Source organism: Sceloporus occidentalis, unplaced genomic scaffold, assembly GCF_023333645.1.
Source record: "Sceloporus occidentalis isolate IW3139 unplaced genomic scaffold, rSceOcc1.0.p SCAF_8, whole genome shotgun sequence".
NCBI lineage: Eukaryota > Metazoa > Chordata > Lepidosauria > Squamata > Phrynosomatidae > Sceloporus > Sceloporus occidentalis.
The window spans coordinates 48505631-48525485 of NW_028316988.1; the positions used below are offsets into that span (position 1 = coordinate 48505631).

Below are 19855 nucleotides of genomic sequence, written 5' to 3' on the forward strand. Positions count from 1 at the left end.
GGCTAAAGCTACTTCCTGGTGCGTCGCTGAATGCCTTCCTCCGCGGCGCCGGCGGCTGTTTGAAGGCAGGATGGCGGTGCAGGCGGCGCATCTGGAGGCGGACGCCTTCTTGGTCTGCCTGAACCACGCGCTGAGCACCGAGAAGGAGGAGGTCATGGGCCTCTGCATCGGGGAGGTGAGCAGCCCGAAACACACACTTGGAGGCCGCTTCGACTGCCCCGCCTCTGTCAGAACTACACTTCCCAGCATCCCCTAGCACTCAGCCAGGGCAGTTAAAGCGGTCTCAAAGTGGGTTATTTCTTCCGTCTGTTCTGGACTTGAGTGTGCCTATGGTTGCCGAGTTGTGCAGGAGTTTGTTTTAGTACATTAGCATATTGTATTGGCATTTTACAGAGTTGAGTTTTATTATCTGTTCCTGATTATGCTGTATATGTAATTATTAATGGGATATGGAAGGAGGAGGTACACACATAGATATATATATGTGTGTGTGTGTGTATATATATAGAATCATTTAATAATTAACATATTGCTTAACGAGAATGCAGTCAACGCTTCTTGCGGATTAGAAGTTATAATTTTACTTGAATGGAAGGATCTGTATATAATACGAAATTATATTTGCTTTATTTCAACAATATTTAAACAAAAAAAATGGAAGACTCCTTTGTGTTATATTTTGTGAAATATGATCAGAATATTGTGTTACGTTGGATTTAAGATTATAGAATAACAGAATGTGATGTTTTACACTAAATTTGAAATTTTGGATTTGTATAAAGATTATATATATATATATATATATATATGTATGTTTGGTGCTCCACTCTTTGTGGAAAGGGCGTTATAAATAAACATTATTAGCCTTATATATGGTACCTCTAGCTGCATACATGTCTACCTGAAGCAGACGCCATCTTCCTGTTGTAGAGCTATTACTGCTTTTCTTTCTTTCCCATCTTACTTAAGTTATAGAGGCCTGTTACAGACTGCCAAAATAAAGCTGCTTGGGGTCTCTTTGGAGGCATGCTATTTAAATGATGCATGCATCCTAAGAATCCGGAAGCTGCACCAAAGCTGCCCTCCAGTGCTTAGGAATGAAGTGTGGCTTTGGCGCGACCTCCGGCCTCTAAGGACCCATGCATCATTTAAATAGCATTCCTCCAAAGAGACCCGAAGCAGCTTTATTTTGGCAGTCTGGAACAGGCCAGAGAGTCAGCATGATATAGCGGCCTAAGAGTTGCACTAAGACTCTGGGTTCGAATCCCCATTCAGCCACGGAAACGTATTTGATGACTTTGTGCCAGTCATACTTTTTAAGTCTTAGAGGAAGGCAGTGGCGAACCTCCTCGGAACAAATCTTGCAAGGAAACCCTATGAGAAGGTTGTCTTATGGTTGCCGTAATCATAATAACTTGAAAGAATCTAACAACAACAGATGATTTAAGACAGAGTTGATAGGGTGATATTTCTACTGAAGGCAAGCTGCTTGGGTACATCATCTTTAAGGGTCCCTCAGACAACAGAAAACCTCATGCCTTGAGCACAGAGGAGAAAAGTTTTGGCTTTGATTGTGGTTAGGAAGGGTCCCGCTTCCATGGTTTCTAGGTTTATGCCAGTGTGGCAACTTCACCAGTCATAATGAAATGGATAAATCATTTACAGTGAGAAGTTTATTGACGACAACTGTCTTCTCAAGTGTTCAGACCCTTGCATCTCGTCTATGGTAATTGTCAATCCTAATAAAAATGGATCTCAGTGCTTCTGTCTGTACGGCGCAAACTGATTGATTGGATGTGTATGGTCTTTGGCAATATTAAAGAAGGAGTGAAAGTTGTGAAGGCAGTGGAGAACTTTGGATCAAGGAATGGTAAGATGAGCAAGAAGAACAGCCTCTTTGATTGTGGGCAGACATAAAAAAAGTCTTAACCATTCCTTCTGTATCTGGGGTTAATCTCCTGTAATCCTAGTGATCCTGATTTACTGTCTCTTTTCTATGAGGTTTCCATTTCTGCTCTCTCATGAGCCCAGCTGCTGGACCAAAGGCAACCTTGTTTGGGAAATGCAATAAATGAGTTAAACTACAAAGAAGAAGAAAACAAAGTGGGACATAAGTCCAAGGAAATACTTATAAGAGTCGTTTTGTTCTTTCTTGATTTATCTGCAGGTTGACACTAGCCGAATTGTTCATATTCATTCTGTGATCATCCTGCGCCGGTCAGATAAAAGAAAAGATCGTGTGGAGATTTCTCCTGAGCAACTTTCAGCTGCTTCGACAGAAGCAGAGATATCCTTTGATGGAGATTATAGGTTGTTTCTCTCAGGTGGTTTCAGAGGCAGGCAGTGATGCAACAATGTGAAAGATGCAATATTAGCTTCCCTTACAGGTTTAAGGTTATTTTAGGAACTGAAAATGTTTTGTATATAACTTGGTTTTGAATAAAATTGTGATGCTTGGTGTAAGTATAATTTACTCAGAATATAATTATAATTTTTTTTTAAATTGTTACAAATGAAGCTACAAGATCCCAAAGTGTAAAGAACACCTGCATTACGTATAAGGAAGACCTTCGTTTTGCCAGTTTAAGGAGCCAACAACCTCCCCCCCCCAAAAAAAAAAAACCTGGGGAAATTGTTTTGTCTCCTCTAGTTCTCTTTAGTGTCAAGGAAACATAATACGCTCATTTCCATAAAAAGAACTGAGAAAATGGAACTAAGACTAGAAATTGTAAAATATACTTATTGTAATCCACCTTATTGACTTGCATTTGTAACTAATGACATATTGTGAGGATCCACTAGATTACTAGTTCAACATGGGAGCCAAGTCATAGCCTTATATAGCAAATTTCTGTCATTTCTTTATCTTCAAATGCCATGGCATCCCCACTTAGCTTTGAGTGGGGCTTCTTCTGGATTTTTGACAAAACCTTAACTAGCACACAGATTGGCTGAATTAACAGGGAGGCCTATGAGAGTTGTGGGGTGGTATCATTCTCATCCACACATAACAGTCTGGCCATCGCATGTCGGTAAGAGATTTCTCCTCAGAGGGAAGTGTGTTCTTGGTCCTACCTAGAATGGGATGTGCAATGTGTGATCCTCTAGATATTGGAATCTGTCATCTCCTGCATGGCTAGTGTTTAGAGATGATGGGAACTGTAAAGCAAGACCCTCTGGAAGGTTACATACTCTTCGATCTCTGAATGAGATGGCTTACAATTTCAAAAGTTAAAAATGGTGGTTCTTAAAGTAAGTGATGGCTCATCTTTATGGTACGGGGATGAAACAACAAAAAGTAGGGAGAAATGCAGGCAAGGAACCTTCATTGATTACCTTTAGATTTTAAGGAATATTATATCTTTATCCGAAAGATGATGTGAAGAGAGGAGCTGGGCAAGCCAGTTTATTGCCAGCCATACACAGCTCAGGGAATGCTGTGACTGGGCTATGTGGTAGAAAGGATACAAAAGCTGAGGCTTACCTCAGACAGAAGGCAGATAGGGGAAAGATGCTATAGCAATAGGACTGGCAGCTGTCAGGAAGAACTGAATAGGGTTTTGGGAAGCCATGAATTATTAAATAGTTCAGGATTTAATGCATTATCTAAATGTGTCTTAATAAAATTCCTGTATTGCAACAAGAGGTGGCTGAAAGGCAATATGAAGTATACTTTGCAAATACAATTGACCCTTGGTATCCACTAGGCTTTGGTTTCAGGTCAAAACCCCAGCATGAATAACAAAATCTGTGGATATTCAAGTCCCATTATATACAATGGCATAGTAAAATGCTACCCCTTATGTAAAATGGCAAAATCAAGGCTTGCTTATTGAAATTTATATATTTGAGGGGAATGTTTTCAAGCTGTGGATGCTTGAATCCATGGATAAAAAAATCTTAGATACAGAGGGCCAACTGTATTTGTTTGTGACATTCTGGGATGGGGACAAGGGGGGTCCACAAGAAACAATCCACAAAGGAAATTTAGAAATCATATTGAACACTGGCTTAAGAAACATGTTGAATTCAAGTGTCACGCTTTTTATGACACCAAGAATAGAAAAACTGGCTTTTGGGGCTCTTGGGATGGATTATGGTCTGCTTTTCTCATTCCAATGTTATTTATCAGATGTTATCTATTAAGTGGCTTTTCCCAAAGCTCTTTGTCCTTTCTGCATAATACTGACACATCCATCTAGTTTGAGCCTCCAGTGATGGTGGTCGCTTCACTGCTGTTAGAGCAGGCACCTTGGAGGTCTTGACTTTGTGATTCATGTTTTCTGTTTTATGCCCATAGATGTTCGCACACAAGCAATGTATCAGATGATGGACCAAGGCTTTGTGGGGCTAATATTCTCCTGCTTCATTGAAGACAAAAATACAAAGGTAAACAGTATACAATTAAATAGCAACCTTGGGCAAGTCTTCAGCAGAAGGCAATGGCAAACCTCTTCTGCACAAATCTTGCCAAGAAACCTCCAGAATGAGTTAGTCTTAGGGACCCCATAAGTCAGAAACTACTTGAAGACACATAGCACACAACAACACACATGTGTCAAGGGCAAGTGTCTCACTTTCTGTCCTTATGAGAAAAGAGCATACTGCTTTATTTGATGCTTAGGCTAGACTGAACATAGCGTCAGAGTGGAGTTTCTGAGCCACTTAATTTTCTGGGATAGCAGTATCCTTGTCAGTTTAGCAAACACAAGAATTGCTAATATAGGTTAGCCACAAGCCTAGCAATTAGAAGAAACCTGAAATGTAACATGGACTTGCACAGAACTATAAGTGACTTTGGAAGGATATAAGAGATGATGTTTAGACCATAATAGACAGTGACATAAATCTGATTGGTAGTCCCACCTAGAGTAGACCCCTTTGAATTAAATTCAATGAGTTTCAGTGGGATCAACAATATGTGATTTAACATTTAGATGTCCTTGGGTGGGGTTTTGTTTTTTGTTCTTCTTTTATGTTAAATAGGAATCAGAGTGGAAACTAATGAGAATCTGGATGGAGAATCTGAACCCTATCCTACCATTCCACAGTACTGACAAAGTCCCCACTCTCTGCTGCTAGTATGTAGAGTAGGAACTGGGAATGTGTTGGCCTCCACCTGTGGTTGCACTGTACTTTGCCTCAGCCCTTGCCAATGTAGAGCATGGAGAGGACTGCAGCAATATCTGAAGGGCCCATGTTCCTCATCTATGCATTAGAGGGATTATGATATTAGCAACAATAGCAGCTCCTCTCTTGAGGGAAATAGATTTTAAAATTATTATAAGATTTTCATTAGGACTGGCAAGTGGAGTTACCACACCATTTCTGTTTGTTGTTGTTGTTGTTGTGTGCCTTGAAATCGTTTCTGACTTATCATGCGGTTTTCTTAGCAAATTTCCTCAGTGGGGGTTTGCCATTGCCATCCTCTGAGGCTGAGAGAGCGTGACTTGTCCAAGATCCTTTAGGGGTTTACATGGTCGAGACAGGATTTGAACCCTACTCTCCAGAGTCATAGTCCAATGCCCAAACCACTACACCACACTACAGTCCTAATTCTGCTTGGAGTGATTAGACTTTGGCTGTTTGAGCAATAGCTATAATCATTTTTCTGCAAGGGTTCCTTGAAACCTAAACATTGTTCCAAGGATTCCTGCAGGGTAAAATGGTTGAGAAAGGCTGCCTTCGATTAGTCCTCTGAGGAACAAGAATGGGTTGTGCAAATCACCTCTTCAGCAGGGTTTGAAAGGGTCAGGCATAAGGAATTTCCTAACTTGAAAACTGGGGAAATGAAAAGATACATTGAATGTATCGTGATGTTTGGCCCTGTGTTACAAAAAATGCTCCCTGTGTACAAGCCTCTCTTAATATGCCACATTATTATTATTATTATTATTATTATTATTATTATTATTATTATTTGTCACCTAATGAAATATGAGTTGTAAAGTTAAACATAGCATTTTTATTTCTTTTCCCCATCTTCTCAAGTAGTAGATATGAATGCGATGGTACCTCTGTAAGGAATGATTGTGTTTAAAGGTTGGGTAAGTTAACGTGATTTATATTGCCAACTTACTTTCATTAACATGCATATGTTGATTGCTTCAGACAGGACGGATTCTGTACACTTGTTTCCAGTCCATTCAAGCCCAAAAGAGCTCAGAGTAAGTTGAAGAGTTCAGCAAAGCCTTGCCTTTTAAGTGGAACTTGCTTTCAAGTAAGCATGAATATAATTGTTCTGAAGAGCTCTAGTGTCTAAAAATAGGACAGTGACATTTACATGTTTCCGTCTTCTAGGTATGAAAGGATTGAAATTCCAATTCATGTCGTTCCCCATAACACCATTGGGAAAGTGTGTCTTGAATCAGCTGTTGAGCTGCCCAAGATCTTGTGTCAAGAAGAGCAGGATGCTTATAGGAAAATCCACAGGTAAAATGAGAGCTCTCTTCTTTCCTAAATCACAGGAGTGGTGAACTTGCTGTGGGTGACTTTTCATGATCTCACTGCTCCATCTCTTTTGCATCACATATAGCAAAGTTGGGTACCTCAGGACCATATTTGGCCTATGGGTTTCCCAAAGAGCATATCCCCTTTCCTGTAATGCCATCATTTGATGGCATCCTATTTTATTTATTGATATATGATTTGATTTGATTTGATTTATATCCTACTTTTCTTCAGATGGGATTCAAACTGCTTTTGAGTCCCTTTCCTAGTTTTTGAATGTTCTCCCCTCCTCCCAATTCTAAAAAGGTGAAATGTCCAGGATAGGTCTGTCACTGCCTATTATCTGTGACAATTGAATGGAATCTGCTTTATCAGAAGCAGTATGCTGTTGAATACCAGGTGCTGAGCAGCAACCATGGGAGAGAGCTTGTTGCCTTTGTGTGCACTCCCTGGAAGCATCTGGTTGACCACTGTAGTGAAACAGGATGTCAGAATGGATGGTTGTTGTGTTTGATACAGCAATACTCTTGCTGTACATTATACCAATGGATCATTTTGAAAGTCTGTCTGAACATTGGTATGACTTTGGCTGGAAGCCAAGCAACCTATTATAAGCTGGGTGTCATGGCATGGCATCAAATGAAGTACTGAGGCGGGCAGAATCAATGTCAGATGATCTGGTGACAAGACAGAGGTGTAAGGTTGAATAAACAGCTTGCTGCTCAGCTGTCTCACAGTTTCCTTGGTCTCCTTTTCTTGTAACTCTTGCTGTGTGCCTCTCTCCCTGTTTTTAGCCTTACTCATCTAGACTCAATTACGAAGATACACAATGGCTCAGGTAAGTGTTTTCATATCTAGAAGCATTTATTTCTACTCTTGAGACATTTGCAAAGTAATTAGGCTCTTGGGCCTTAATAATAGTAAATAGTTATTGTGCCACACCAATAGTTTGCATAGTGTAGGTGAGTTTCTTTATTCAGATGTGAACAATTTTGTGGAGAGGAGGTAGTTATCTATTTTGTTTGCATTTCAGTTTCATTAGTCCTTCCTGTGCCATTTGCTGGGTGGTCTTACAGTTGAAACACATAGATTTGGAAAACATGTGCTCTGTGGTACAGGTGTGTTGATTTGTTGATTATGGAGATTTAACAGCATCCACCCCTGGTACCCAAAAGCAAACCATGGAGCATTTTCTTCCTTGACAATCTTATCACTACTCCATGAACTGAACTTGCATGTCTTCCTGTCAGGCTCCTGTGCAGAGTTAGTTCCCATCCCCGGGTCCTTTATTTTCAGTGGACTTGGGTATTTCTAACACCATGTAGGACATGAATAGGTAACATATGGCCCCTTAAATGTTTTATTCTACACTACCCATCAACCAAAGTTAGGATCATCCAAGTCATGGTTTTTTCCATCATCGTGTATGGCTGTGAGAACTGGACAGTGAAGAAAGCAGATAAAAAGTAAATCAGCATAGTCAAAATGTGGTGCTGGAGAGGAGTGTTAAGAATAACATGGATAGCCAAAAAGACAAACATATGGATTCTAAAACATCAATTCTGAACTCTCCCTGAAAGCCAAGATGATTAAATTGGGGTGGTCATACTTCAACCACATCATGAGAAGAGATTACTCACTAGAAAAGACAATGATGCTAGGAAAGGTGGAGAGCAGTAGAAAGAGAGGAAAACCACATACCAGATAGATAGACTCGATCAAAGAGGTCATGGACATGAGCCTGAAGGTCATGAGCAGGGCAGTTAAGAGCATGGGGGGTTAGAGGTGGCTCATTCACAAGGTTGCTATGGGTCGGGACCGACTCGAGCAGTTAACAACACAAACCCATCATCCCCACCCAGCATGGTCAAAAGTAAGCTATTGGGGGAGTTGCAGTCAAGACGTGTGAAGGGCCAACGTTTCTCCACTTCTTACTATATATGATCACTCTTGGAGCTGATTGGGTGAGTGCCAAGGCTCCTTTTATTGGCATGCTGACCTGCAAGACAGGAGGGTTCCCCTTCAGTAATTGTTACATCCATCCATCTTTCCTTGTCAGTGTTCACTAAGAACCTCTGCAGCCAGATGTCTGCCATCAGTGGCCCACTCCTGCAGTGGCTGGAGGACCGTTTGGAGCAGAACAAACAGAGGATGCTGGAACTGCAGCAGGAGAAAGAGGAGCTTCTCAAGGAACTGGCTGAACTGGAATGAAGGCTTCAAGGCCTGGGGAGTGCAAAACAGGGACACGTTCCTAGGCTTGGCCCTCTCCTAACTTGCTGCTTCTCCTATGACTCTTTCCATCTGACAGTAAATGCTGCCACAAAATCAGAAGGACCCTAGAGCGGGGAATATCAGTGAGCAGAGCATTGGACACAGGAGAAAGATGCAAGTTATTTTTTGTAGTTGATGGACTTTCTTTTCTTAGACAAGAGTTCTTGAATATGTGTATGTTTGGGTAATACAGATTTGGCAGTCTTTGTCCTGATAGGTATCTGGTGACAGCTAAATAGCTCATGCTTACGTGTGGATCAGCTAAATTGGTGGTGCCAGAGAGAGGTCCTATTCGTTCCCATTTTAAAAATATTATATATAAAAACTGTTAAAACATTCAGTTGGTGACACTTCATAGAACAAAATTTGGGTCTTTTCTCTATCTTTATAAATAAAGTCAAAATAAAGAGAATTTATAACTGTATTAATTGCACTGCCTTCTTCATGCTCTCCTCTGCACTCACTGCCATCTTAGCAGAGTGTTCTTTGGACAACTTTGGAAATGGTTGCATATAGGGAATATAGAGGAAAGATTCAAACCATATACATGGTTTATTGTTTCTGGCTAGCACTTTGTAGCAAAGTTTTGTTCTTAACACTTAAAAAATTCCTCTGGATTAGATCATTTCCCAAGGGTTTTCCTTCTAAGGCATTCTGGAGTTGATGTCCCATGGGGTAAACTAGGGACGTAGCCAGGATTTTAGGAAGGGGGGGGGGGGTCCTGACTAAGTGCCACCATTATAATGGGGCTTGGGTGCGGCGGCGCAGCAGCATGCACCATTCATTTTTCTAATGGAAGGGGGGGTCCAGACCCCAAGAACCCCCCCCCCCTTGGCTACGTCCCTGAGTAAACTGAACTGATTTTGTTTTTTTCAAAAATAGCCTTTTAACCTTCAGTTTGGTGGCAAGAGGAGGGTATGGGTATGGGTATAAAGCAAGATGACTTAGGGCCCGAACAAACAGGCCAAAATAAAGCTGCTTCAGGTCACTTTGGAGGTATGTGATGTACACATCTTAAGAGGCCAGAAGCTGCGCCAAAGCAGTGCTCCAGTCCTTAGGATGGAGTGTGGCTTTGGCGTGACTTCTGGCCTCTTAGGATGCATGCTTCATTTAAATAGCATACCTCCAAAGTGACCCGAAGCAGCTTTATTTTGGCCTGTCTGTTTGGACCCTCAGTATATGCTTGTCTGTCGGTCAGAGCTATATACACATGGTAGCTTCTTCCCCACCAGCCATCACTTCAGAGATCTGAATTTATCACTTTTATGGCATACATGGATGAGGTGGGTGGGTAGGGTCTCTCTGGTCAACAATTTAAGCCATTTTCACAGTTTAGCATTTCAGGCTATACCTTGCGAAAGCTGGCACTAAAACAAATATATCCAATGTGCCTTGACTGTTGTGGTTACCCAGTACCGCATGTTGTCTGTGAACAGCTGAGGATCTCTAGCTCTAGGAAGGAAATGGCTGATATTCTGCATGGGGAGGTGAGGGTTAAGCAGAAATCCACTCTTTCCCCCCTTCCATCGGGTTCATCTGTTGCCTGTGTCTGTCCCAGCAACATTGCAATTTAGTGGCCAGCAGGAGCAGCAAAGGAGCTCCAGATATAGGGGTGGGGAAAGGGTGGGATATAGGGGTGGGTAAAGTGCATCTATTGGGGCTTGTACAGCAAAAAGGTGTCCCCCACAACCTGAAGTGAATTTTGAAAGTGTTACTGTTAGGTGAGGGAGCTGGTGAATTCCTCCCTCTGCAATGACCAAAAAAGACACATGTCATTAACCAGGTACTGACTGATAACTTCATCATTGGCTGAGCATGGTCTGCTGTACATAGAAAAATTAGTCTAAGAAAACTATTCTTGCCCATTCCCAGCACTGTTGTAGAAACACTTCTGCCTTCCCAATGGAGCAGGAAGCTGAGTTGCTGCAGCACATGATCGTGAACATGACCTTTCTTTCCTTAGAGAGCTTACCACGTGTTTCAACTACAGTATTTTTCCTTTATTTTGGCAGTTATGAGACACTTCAACCTACTCACTCCCCTGGTTTTCTGGCTACTGGAAGTCTTTTAAAGTTCTAGAGATTCCATCAGAATTTGCCCACAGGTTCCAGTCTATCTTTGCATAGACTGGAAGCTTGTTTTCTAAAATGCCTCAGACTTCAGGGATGCTCACTCTGATGACTGCCATTAAATCCTAGGTTTGCCTTTTGTGCTTGTGGAATCACAGCAGGACTTACACTCTTGGAGGATATAGTTTTCTCGCCCTTTAACCAGAAGATTGGAGAGGGAACATACTGCTGTACCATCTGAGTCTTTGCTACAGCCTGCCTGTGTGCTATAAAGTGCATTCAGCATGTGCTGAAGTCACCACTTTTAACATTCCCCTGTAGCCACTTGCTTCCTAAGGCTTAGTAGATGACATCTCAGAAAAGTTGATTTGGAAAGGTTGCTTCTTTTCTCAGCAGCATCTCTGACGAAGAAGCAAGTGCTGTTAATCCATCTTGCGATCATCTACACACTTTTGAAACACATCCAGCAACAGACCAGCATAGTGTATCCCTCTCTGTCTCCACGTAACTACATACATTACAGCAGAACAAATTGACCACTGCCTGGTAAAGCTACTGGTTTTCCTGAAGTGTTGTCTGGATATTTATTCTGAGTACTGTACAGTATTGGGCAAGTCACACGCTCTCAGAGGCAGCCATCCTCCATCTTCAGGTTGAAGCAGTTCTTTTTCCAGTGCAGCTTCCAAGAAAACCGTTTGTAGCTGAGAGGTAGGTGAAATGTTGTTTGGGCCCCACAACAAACTCCAACTCCTGGAATTCCATAGCCTTGAGCCAAGGCAATTAAAGTTGTGCCAAACCAGGTTATTTCTCCAGTGTGGATGCAGCCTGGGTAACCTTGAGGAAGTCACACTCTCTCAGCCTGACAAAGGAATGGGAGCAGGGCATTCTCTTAAGTGTTATACCTAACTTTGCTGTGGTGCCACCACCAACTGCAATGTCTGGAGCCAGGGTAGCTCAAGCAGTGTCAATCCTGGTTGATTCCTGCAGTGTGAATGCAGGATCAGAGGGGAGGGATGACAGGGGCGGGCTCTGGGACTGTTTTCTGCAAACTTGGCAGGCTTGAGAGAGCTCCAGGGGCTTGGCTTTGGGCAGGGAGACTTTCCCATCCCACTTTGGAAACCTGATCTTGGCCTCTGAATCCCTTTGCTGCTTTGTCCAGGGGCTTCCTTGCCAGGGATGCCATCCCAGGGGGAAGAAGAAGAGGAGGCGGAGGAAGAGGAAGGCTCTTTGTTGCGTCCCCTGAAGCTGATCGCCCTGCTCTGTGCCTCCTTGGCTCTTGCTTTGGATGCAGCTGCTTTAGGGAGCCCAGCCTGGGTCACTTCGCAGGAAGACTCCCTGGCCCTTTGGCAGGCCTGCAGGAGGCACCAGGATGGAGGAGCCTGGCAGTGCCACTCTGCCCTACAGACTGGTAAAGGCATATGGCCCCAAAACCATATGAATACAGTATATTGTCATTACTGTGAGCCACCTTTCTCCCCGGAGGGACCCAAGGCGGCTCACAGATAAAGGCAATTACAATGACATTGGACAGTGTGTGTGTGAGGATGTGTATATATGTAGGTGGGTGTATATATACATGTGTGTTTGTGTGTGTGTATACTGTATATGTGGGTGTGTGTATATATGTGGTGTGTGTGTGTGTATATACACACACACACACACACACAATTTGTATGTCACTTTTGTCCCAGGAGGAGCCCAAGGCAGCTCACAGACAGACAAATTACATTGGGCAATGGTGTGGGTGTGTGTGTGTGTGTGTGTGATACACAGTATATGTATGTGTGTGTGTATGTACACACACACACACACATACATACATATATATATATATATATATATACACATACAATATATAATTTGTATGCTGCCTTTCTGCCAGGAGGGACACAAGGCGGCTCACAGATAAAGACAATTACAGTTGCACTGGGCCAAGGTTGTTCGGTGCCTTGGCATCATTTCTGACTGGTGGCACCCCTCTTCTGGGGTTTTCTTGGCAAGGTTTCTTCAGACGAAGTTTGCCCTGGCCTTATCCCTCAGGCTGAGAGAGTGTGACTTGCCCAAGGTCACTGTCTTTGTTGTTGGTTTGCACACCTTCAGTTGTTTCTGAGACTTTCTTGGCATGGTTTGTTCAGAGCGGGTTTGGCCTGGCTTTTCCCCCCCGAGGCTGAGAGAGAGTGACTCGCCCAAGGTCATTGGTTTGTGTTGGTTGTTGGCTGATTTCAAGTTGTTTCTGACTTATTGGTGACCCTCATGGGTTTTTCCTGGCAAGATTTGTTCAGAGGGGGTTTACCATTGCCATCCCCTGAGACTGAGAGAGTGTGACTTGCCATAACTTGGAAGGAACGCAACAACAACTTGGAAGGCACAGAACAACAACGGATTTCTGGCCACTTCCAGTTCCATGCCACCCTCACACACACATGCACCCACACACATTTGGGGGGACATGTTCAGCAGCGTATGGAGGATCCTGGGAACTAAATATTGGCTGCTGGACATGATGCCACAGCTGTCCCTGCCTCCCTTGCCCTGAACTCTTCCTCTCTGAGTCTTTTGACATGAACTGCTGATCGAGAGGAGCTGGAAATGAGGCCTTTTGTTTTCACAAAATGGAAAAATAGCGAAAGGGCTCACGGTTCCAGATGCTTCACTTGGTGTATTTGTGTCCCTTGCTGGACACATTCCCAGCCCACTCTATGCGCCTGGTTGCAACACTGTTATGTTAACTCTCCTCTCAATCTCTGTTTCCATTATCTGGATATTTATTCTGAGTATTGGGCAAGTCACACGCTCTCAGAGAGTGGCGACCGCAAACCGCCTCTGAACAAATGCTGCCAAGAAAACCCCATGATAGGTTCACTTTAGGGTCACCATAAATCAGAAACGACTTGAAGGCACACAGCAACAACGTCAGCAACCAGTACTGTGGACAAAAGGCCTCTGTCAAGACAGAATATAGAGCAAGAGGACGGTTTCCCATTTGCAAGGGAGTAAAACCAGGCTGCATTTTATCACCCTATCCGTCTAACTTGTACACAGAAGATTATTGTATAGAGAGTAGGATTAAACCTGGAGGAAGACAGTGAGAACACTGGAGGAACCCTTAGTAATATTGTTTGTACTAATGTTATTCATAAATAGTAATTTCCATATATCACTGAATGTAATTTCAATAACACCAAAAACCCACCACAGTGGTACATTTATTAGGACAACCAAAATGCACAATATATCCAATGGCTTCTTCATCAGGGAAGGTGTCAAAAACCATACAAGAGAAAAAAAAAGTGAAGATGTTAGTCAGAGGCCTGTATTTTGCTGTTTTTGTCCTTCGTTCAGATCGTATGGAAGGGTATTTTTTTATTCAGAGACAGATGGAAAAGAAATCCAATAAGTACATTAGTTACAAATCCCAACTTGTTGCAAGGGGAAACAAACTGGATAGCCATCTGTCAGGGATGCTTTGACTGAGAGTTCCTGCATGGCAGGGGGTTGGACTGGATGGCCCTTGTGGTTTCTTCCAACTCTATGATTCTATGAAACCAGAATTCCAGGTTTGGAAAAGCAGTTTCTGTTTTCCGGTGAGCTTAGCAGTCTCTGTTGTTGTGTGCCTTCAAGTTGTTTCCAACTTATTTCAACTCTATCATAGGGTTTTCTGGTGCTGAGTGTATGGCTTGCCCAATAGACCACTCAGCGGGTTTAAAGCCCAATGAGAGCGATAGGCTATCTATATGCATTCAGGATCAGCCAGAATTTTAATCTTGCATCTCTAGAATTCTTGGTTATTGGATATGCCTCAATGTTGACCATGCCCTGTGATGCCTTCTCACAAACATTTGTTTTTCTGTTCTCATCTCTCCTCTTATCCCTACCCTCAGACTGGCAAATAGCTACTCTGGTTTTAATCCTGACTGCAGCCACCATCACTCTGCTGTCATTCTTCATGTCTCTGATTTCCTTCTGCTTGGGTACTTACAAGCGGTATTACCGGGTCGTTGCTGCCCTCCTTTTTGCAGCAGGTATGTATCCCCCTTTTCTTTCTCTTTGCAACTGTAAATATCATTACATTTTTGCTAAATTAGCTGATGACTACAAACAATACCAACAAAAACATATAGAGGAAATATGATCAGATGATCAGTATAATACAAACTACAAAGTGCCAAATGTTCCAGAGTACAAAGGAGAGATGGAAAACACTCCATGTGAAACTCATATCTTAAGTATTCATCTCAACTGTCCATGACAAGGGAGTTCATCACAGATCCCATGGGCAAACGGGATTTAAACGCAATTCAATGCAAAGTAAACCCAGAAATGCCTGAAGTTTATCACACAACGTTGCAGTTAACGTGAAATAACATGAAGTTAAACCGCAGTTAAAGTGGAGAAAACCAGCAGCTTTTTACTTTTGGAACATCCCGAAAGTAAAAAGCTGCTGGTTTCCTCCACTTTAACTATGGTTTAACTTCACGTTATTTCATTTTGGAAGCAATTCGGTGTGATAAACTCCCCGAATTTGCAAGTTTTGTTTAAATTCAAATTTAATTTAAATCGTGTTTAACTCCCGTTTGCCGCAGGATCTCACTAGTGTGATAAAGCTCAATCTTGTGTACAGTCATACCTCAGTTAATAAAGCCTCTGACTAAGAAGTTCCTTTTTATGAAGTCTTTTTATACCTGCCAGTACCTGCTTTCCATTTTAGCTGGAAGATGTTTTTTAAAGCAGCATTGACACTGGGAAGGTTGCAGAATAAGGGCTGGAGAAACCCAAACCTTCAGAGTTGGTTTGCAGCAGCATTTCTGCAATAAACAATTTGGTCAAGCCTGAACTGGGAAGGAATGGGATTATTTTCTAGCTGGTATTGTATAATTTTAGCTGTGTGTGTCGGCTATAACAGGCAAGATAAACAGCCAAAGCTAACAAAATGAAATTCAACAGGGGGAAATGTAAGGTACTGCAGTTAGGGTGGAAAAATGAAATGCACAGATATAGGATGGGGGACACCTGGCTGAATGAAACTACGTGTGAAAGGGATCTTGGAGTCCAAGTAGACCACAAGTTGAGCATGAGTCAACAGTGTGATACGGCAGCTAACAAGGCCAATGCGATTTTAGGCTGCATCAATAGAAGTATAGTGTCTAGATCAAGAGAAGTAATAGTGCCACTCTATTCTGCTCTGGTCAGGCCCCACATGGAATATTGTGTCCACAATTCAAAAAGGACATTGAGAAACTGGAGCATGTCCAAAGGAGAGCGACTAAAATGGTGAAGGGTCTGGAAACCATGCCCTATGAGGAAAGACTCAGGGAGCTGGGGATGTTTAGCTGGAGAAGAGAAGGTTAAGAGGTGGTATGATAGCCCTGTTTAAATATTTGAAGGGGTGTCGTATTCAGGAGGGAACAAGCTTGTTTTCTGCTGCTCCAGAGACTAGGACCTGGAACAATGGACGCAAGCTCAACATTAGGAAGAACTTCCTGACAGTAAGGGCTGTTCGACAGTGGAACAAACTCCCTCAGAGTATAGTGGAGTCTCCTTCCTTAGATGTCTTTGAACAGAGGCTGGATGGCCATCTGTCAGGGATGCTTTGATTTAGATTTCCTGCATGGCAGAATGGGGTTCGACTGGATGGCCCTTGTGGTCTCTTCCAACACTATGATTCTATGATTCTATTATTCTTGCTGACAGTGCTTTACCAGCGAAACAGAGAGAAAAGGGGAGCCTGCTTCACCAGCTGCTCCCAGCATGTTAAAAATGAGATTAATAAATCTGACCACAAACATTGAAATCATAAAAAAGTGAAAGCTGGTGAAATAAAAAGTCATCCCTAGATACATTTTGGTGGCAGTTTTCAAGTAATATGTAGAAGGTTCAAACTTTTTACATCCCTGAATGATTTTATTTCACATGTCCATATTATTATCTTGCATGGTAAGAATCTTTTACCAATTCCCGCTGGGTCTAACAGACCTTTCTCTTTCTCTGCTGATCTAGTGGTTCTGCAAGTCTGCGCCTTAATTCTCTACCCAATCAAATTTATCGACAGTAACCAGCTGAGGAGCTACCATGAGTTCAGCTGGGGATATGGTTTGGGTTGGGGATCTGTCATCTTCATGCTGGGTGCAGCCATCCTTTACTGCCTGCGCATAGATGTGTATGAAGAGGCCTACCACTGAGACAAGCCAAGAAAATGGGATTGGGTTATCCAACTAATTGGGCCAAATTATTACACGGAGCCAGATGAAATGGTGAAGGGACCGAAGGATTCATGGAGAAGTCTAGGCACCCTTGGTCCTTCTGAATGTCTGCTTCATCTTGACAAGAAGCTGGGTCAGTCCCATGAAGAAGGAGAATGAGGCGCTCAAGGAGTCAGAGGAACTGCAACTATTAATGAGCCTGTGATGTTTCTTCAATTTCCTTTTCTTATTCTTGTTTTCTTCTTGTTATGCAGGAAGTTATCTTTATTATTGTGTTCATTACTACAGTCAGCCCTCTTTATCCACAGATTTTTTTATCCATGGATTGAACATATTCCAGAAAAAATTATTAATTCCAAATAGCAAACCTTGATTTTCCATTTTATATAAGGGACACCATGTTGCTGTGCCATTATATTTTATGAGACTTTGAGTATCCATGGATTTTGTTATCCATGGGGTGTCCTGGAACCAAACCCCAGCAGATAACAAGGACCCACTGTATTTTTAAACAGAAGAATTCCTATGGTAAAGATGTATTTATTTGCTCTTATTTTGAGGTGGTCTGATATCTACCCATTGCATAAAGGGAGGATGAGGAGGGAGGAATCCTGAGACTTGCAAAATAGGAGAGGGGTATTTAGGATTCCCAGCCAGAGAGCTCTAGTGCCACACAACTACAAATCCCAGGATTCATTAGGATCACACCAGAGGAGTTAAAGGATGTAGTGTGAAAGAGCCCCAGGAATGCTGGTATCCTTCAGTTCCACCAAACCATAGTCATTGTGGCCAGTAAATAAGGACAATGGCCATTGTAGTCCAAATATTTTGAAGGAGGATGTTTTCCCCATTCTTATTATACATATATACTGGTGGGAAATCCATCTGATCCAGGCAACCTACTTTCTGTGCTCAGCGAATGATGGTGATCTTGGTTGGCTTCGCTATCTGCAGAAGGCATTGTGGGGTTGTGAGATCGCAAAGACGAATAAACCAGCATACTGAAATGAGATCGGCCACCATGCATGCTTTTGTGCGTCCCCATCTGAAAGCTTTGAATGAACAGCTCAGCAGTCCTGTGGGGGATTCATGGAAGAGGATCAGAGTTGAAAAGGTCGGGTTTGAGGTAAAGAGATCAACATAGGTTGGAACTAGCACTGCAGAATGAACCGAGACCAAGGAAGACCTCAGCGTGTTAAAACAGTAAGGCCAATGTCTTAAATTCTGGAGATAATCCTCTAAAAATGCATGCAATGATAAGCCTTCCACTCACAGCTTCAAAATGCTTTAGTTCATCAGAAAATTCTTTTATATATGCCATTATATATATATGGATTAGGCTGCATTTGAGCACAGAGCGATTGTTCTCAAAGCAAAAGATGCTAGGTAACATTAGACTTCTTATGCATCTTTTCAAGGTAAGTTAACATCACCTTAGCACTCTGTTCATGCCAGACATACTTATAAGTATTCCCAGGACTTTATCACACAGGAGGCAAGAGTTCTCCTCCCCTGAATACAGCAGCATTTAATCCTGTCAATATCCCACAAGAGCAGGATGATTTTCATCCCGTGAATAAAAAGCGCAGGGGCATAGCCAGGATTTTAGGAAGGGGGGTCCAGACTAAGTGCCACCATTATAAGGAGGCTTGTGTGCAGCGGTGCAGCAGCACGCACCATTTTTCTAAATCCATTAAACAGAAATGGTAACAGAGGTTATCCTTGTGAAAGGGCCGCATATCCTTGTGAACCAGTCACCCTCCAACAGAGACAGAGTGCATACCTTCCAACATTTCACAGGGGAAAAGTGGGATGCAAGTGGCCAAGCAATGCCAGAGTGTGATCAAGATGAAAAAGGTAAGGACGAATGCACAACCCAAGAGAGGTTGCCGTGGTTTGCTTTTGCCTGAACCTACTGGGAAGGGAAGGGCTCTTTCTTCCTCCTTCCCTATTGCTGATTTATTTCAGTGCAAACTTTGAACTCAGTTTGCAGCAAGTAAGATACAGAAAAGGGGAAAAGTGGGAAGAGATTAACACTGGAACACTGGAGTTTATCACAAGGGAGGAATTTCTCTTAATTTCGAATGAAAAGAAAGTGGGGCCAGAATGCATTTACGTGAATTCACTAGTTCAGTGAATTTATGTGAATGCAAATTGCGTTCGAACTGACTTCCCATTGCCCGAAAATAGCTTGCCATTGCCCAAAATTGTGTGTGGTCACCTCTCACACAGTAATGTGAAACCCCATAATTGCGTTCGGACTGACTTCCCATTGCCTGAAATTGCATGTGGTAGTCTATCATGCAATAACATTAAACCCCATGATTGCGTTCGGATTGCCATTGGATTATACTTCCAATTTCCCTTGTCTGATAAACTCCATTTTCAAAGCAGCTGAGAAAGTGACAATAGAGGACTAGTCATGGCTATCACTGCCAGATCAGGAAAGGTAGAGGGTATGATATATGAGCTGAAGTAAATTTCTTCATAAGGAAATGGAGAGGCTTATACTATACATGGGATCCTCCTTGCTTTGCTGGACAGGTTTTTCTGCCTTATCCTGTCCCACAAAGCAGAAAATGCAACCGAGCTGAACTGCCTTAGGGACAGACTTTGTTTTCTTTCTAAAGCTTGTTTCACAGGCTTTCTAAGGCTAGAACTATCACCTCCAGAAGTAATATTGTGCAAATCTTTCCAAAGTAAAAACAACCGTCCGTACCCGCTCAGCTATTTGCAACCGCTTTGTTCCTGTGTTTTAATTGTTCTCTTCCGTGGAGGAATACTGTTTTACTTATGAAAGTATTTACAGTATATCCTAAGGCTATCAGAGGATCCCAGGACAGCTAACGCTTGGAAAAACAATCT

The 19855-nt window shown here is 42.5% G+C and overlaps 2 protein-coding genes across 2 annotated transcripts; both read left to right on the top strand.

Annotated features, from left to right (window-relative positions):
* Positions 1-39: 39 nt before the first annotated feature.
* Positions 40-9145, top strand: BRCC3 (BRCA1/BRCA2-containing complex subunit 3). Its single transcript, XM_089536595.1, has 8 exons — positions 40-175; positions 2168-2287; positions 2945-3032; positions 4301-4389; positions 6112-6167; positions 6301-6432; positions 7245-7288; positions 8510-9145. The coding sequence occupies exons 1-8, from the start codon at positions 71-73 to the stop codon at positions 8659-8661; spliced, it is 786 nt and encodes a 261-aa protein (XP_089392721.1). The 5' UTR covers positions 40-70; the 3' UTR covers positions 8662-9145.
* A 2776-nt stretch (positions 9146-11921) lies between these two features.
* Positions 11922-18640, top strand: LOC149308870 (transmembrane protein 47-like). Its single transcript, XM_089537196.1, has 3 exons — positions 11922-12198; positions 14672-14812; positions 16788-18640. Exons 1-3 carry the CDS (start codon positions 11967-11969, stop codon positions 16967-16969), a joined length of 555 nt encoding a protein of 184 aa, XP_089393322.1. The 5' UTR covers positions 11922-11966; the 3' UTR covers positions 16970-18640.
* The last annotated feature ends 1215 nt before the right edge of the window (positions 18641-19855 follow it).

Coding starts and splice junctions, on each gene's coding strand:
- BRCC3 (XM_089536595.1), top strand. CDS start 71: ATGGCGGTGCAGGCGGCGCATCTGGAGGCGGACGCCTTCTTGGTCTGC. Junction 2,288..2,944: donor CTGCTTCGACAGAAGCAGAG/ATATCCTTTGAT, acceptor TAACTAGCACAC/AGATTGGCTGAATTAACAGG. Junction 3,033..4,300: donor AGTCTGGCCATCGCATGTCG/GTAAGAGATTTC, acceptor TTATGCCCATAG/ATGTTCGCACACAAGCAATG.
- LOC149308870 (XM_089537196.1), top strand. CDS start 11,967: ATGCCATCCCAGGGGGAAGAAGAAGAGGAGGCGGAGGAAGAGGAAGGC. Junction 12,199..14,671: donor CCACTCTGCCCTACAGACTG/GTAAAGGCATAT, acceptor CCCTACCCTCAG/ACTGGCAAATAGCTACTCTG. Junction 14,813..16,787: donor TGCCCTCCTTTTTGCAGCAG/GTATGTATCCCC, acceptor CTGCTGATCTAG/TGGTTCTGCAAGTCTGCGCC.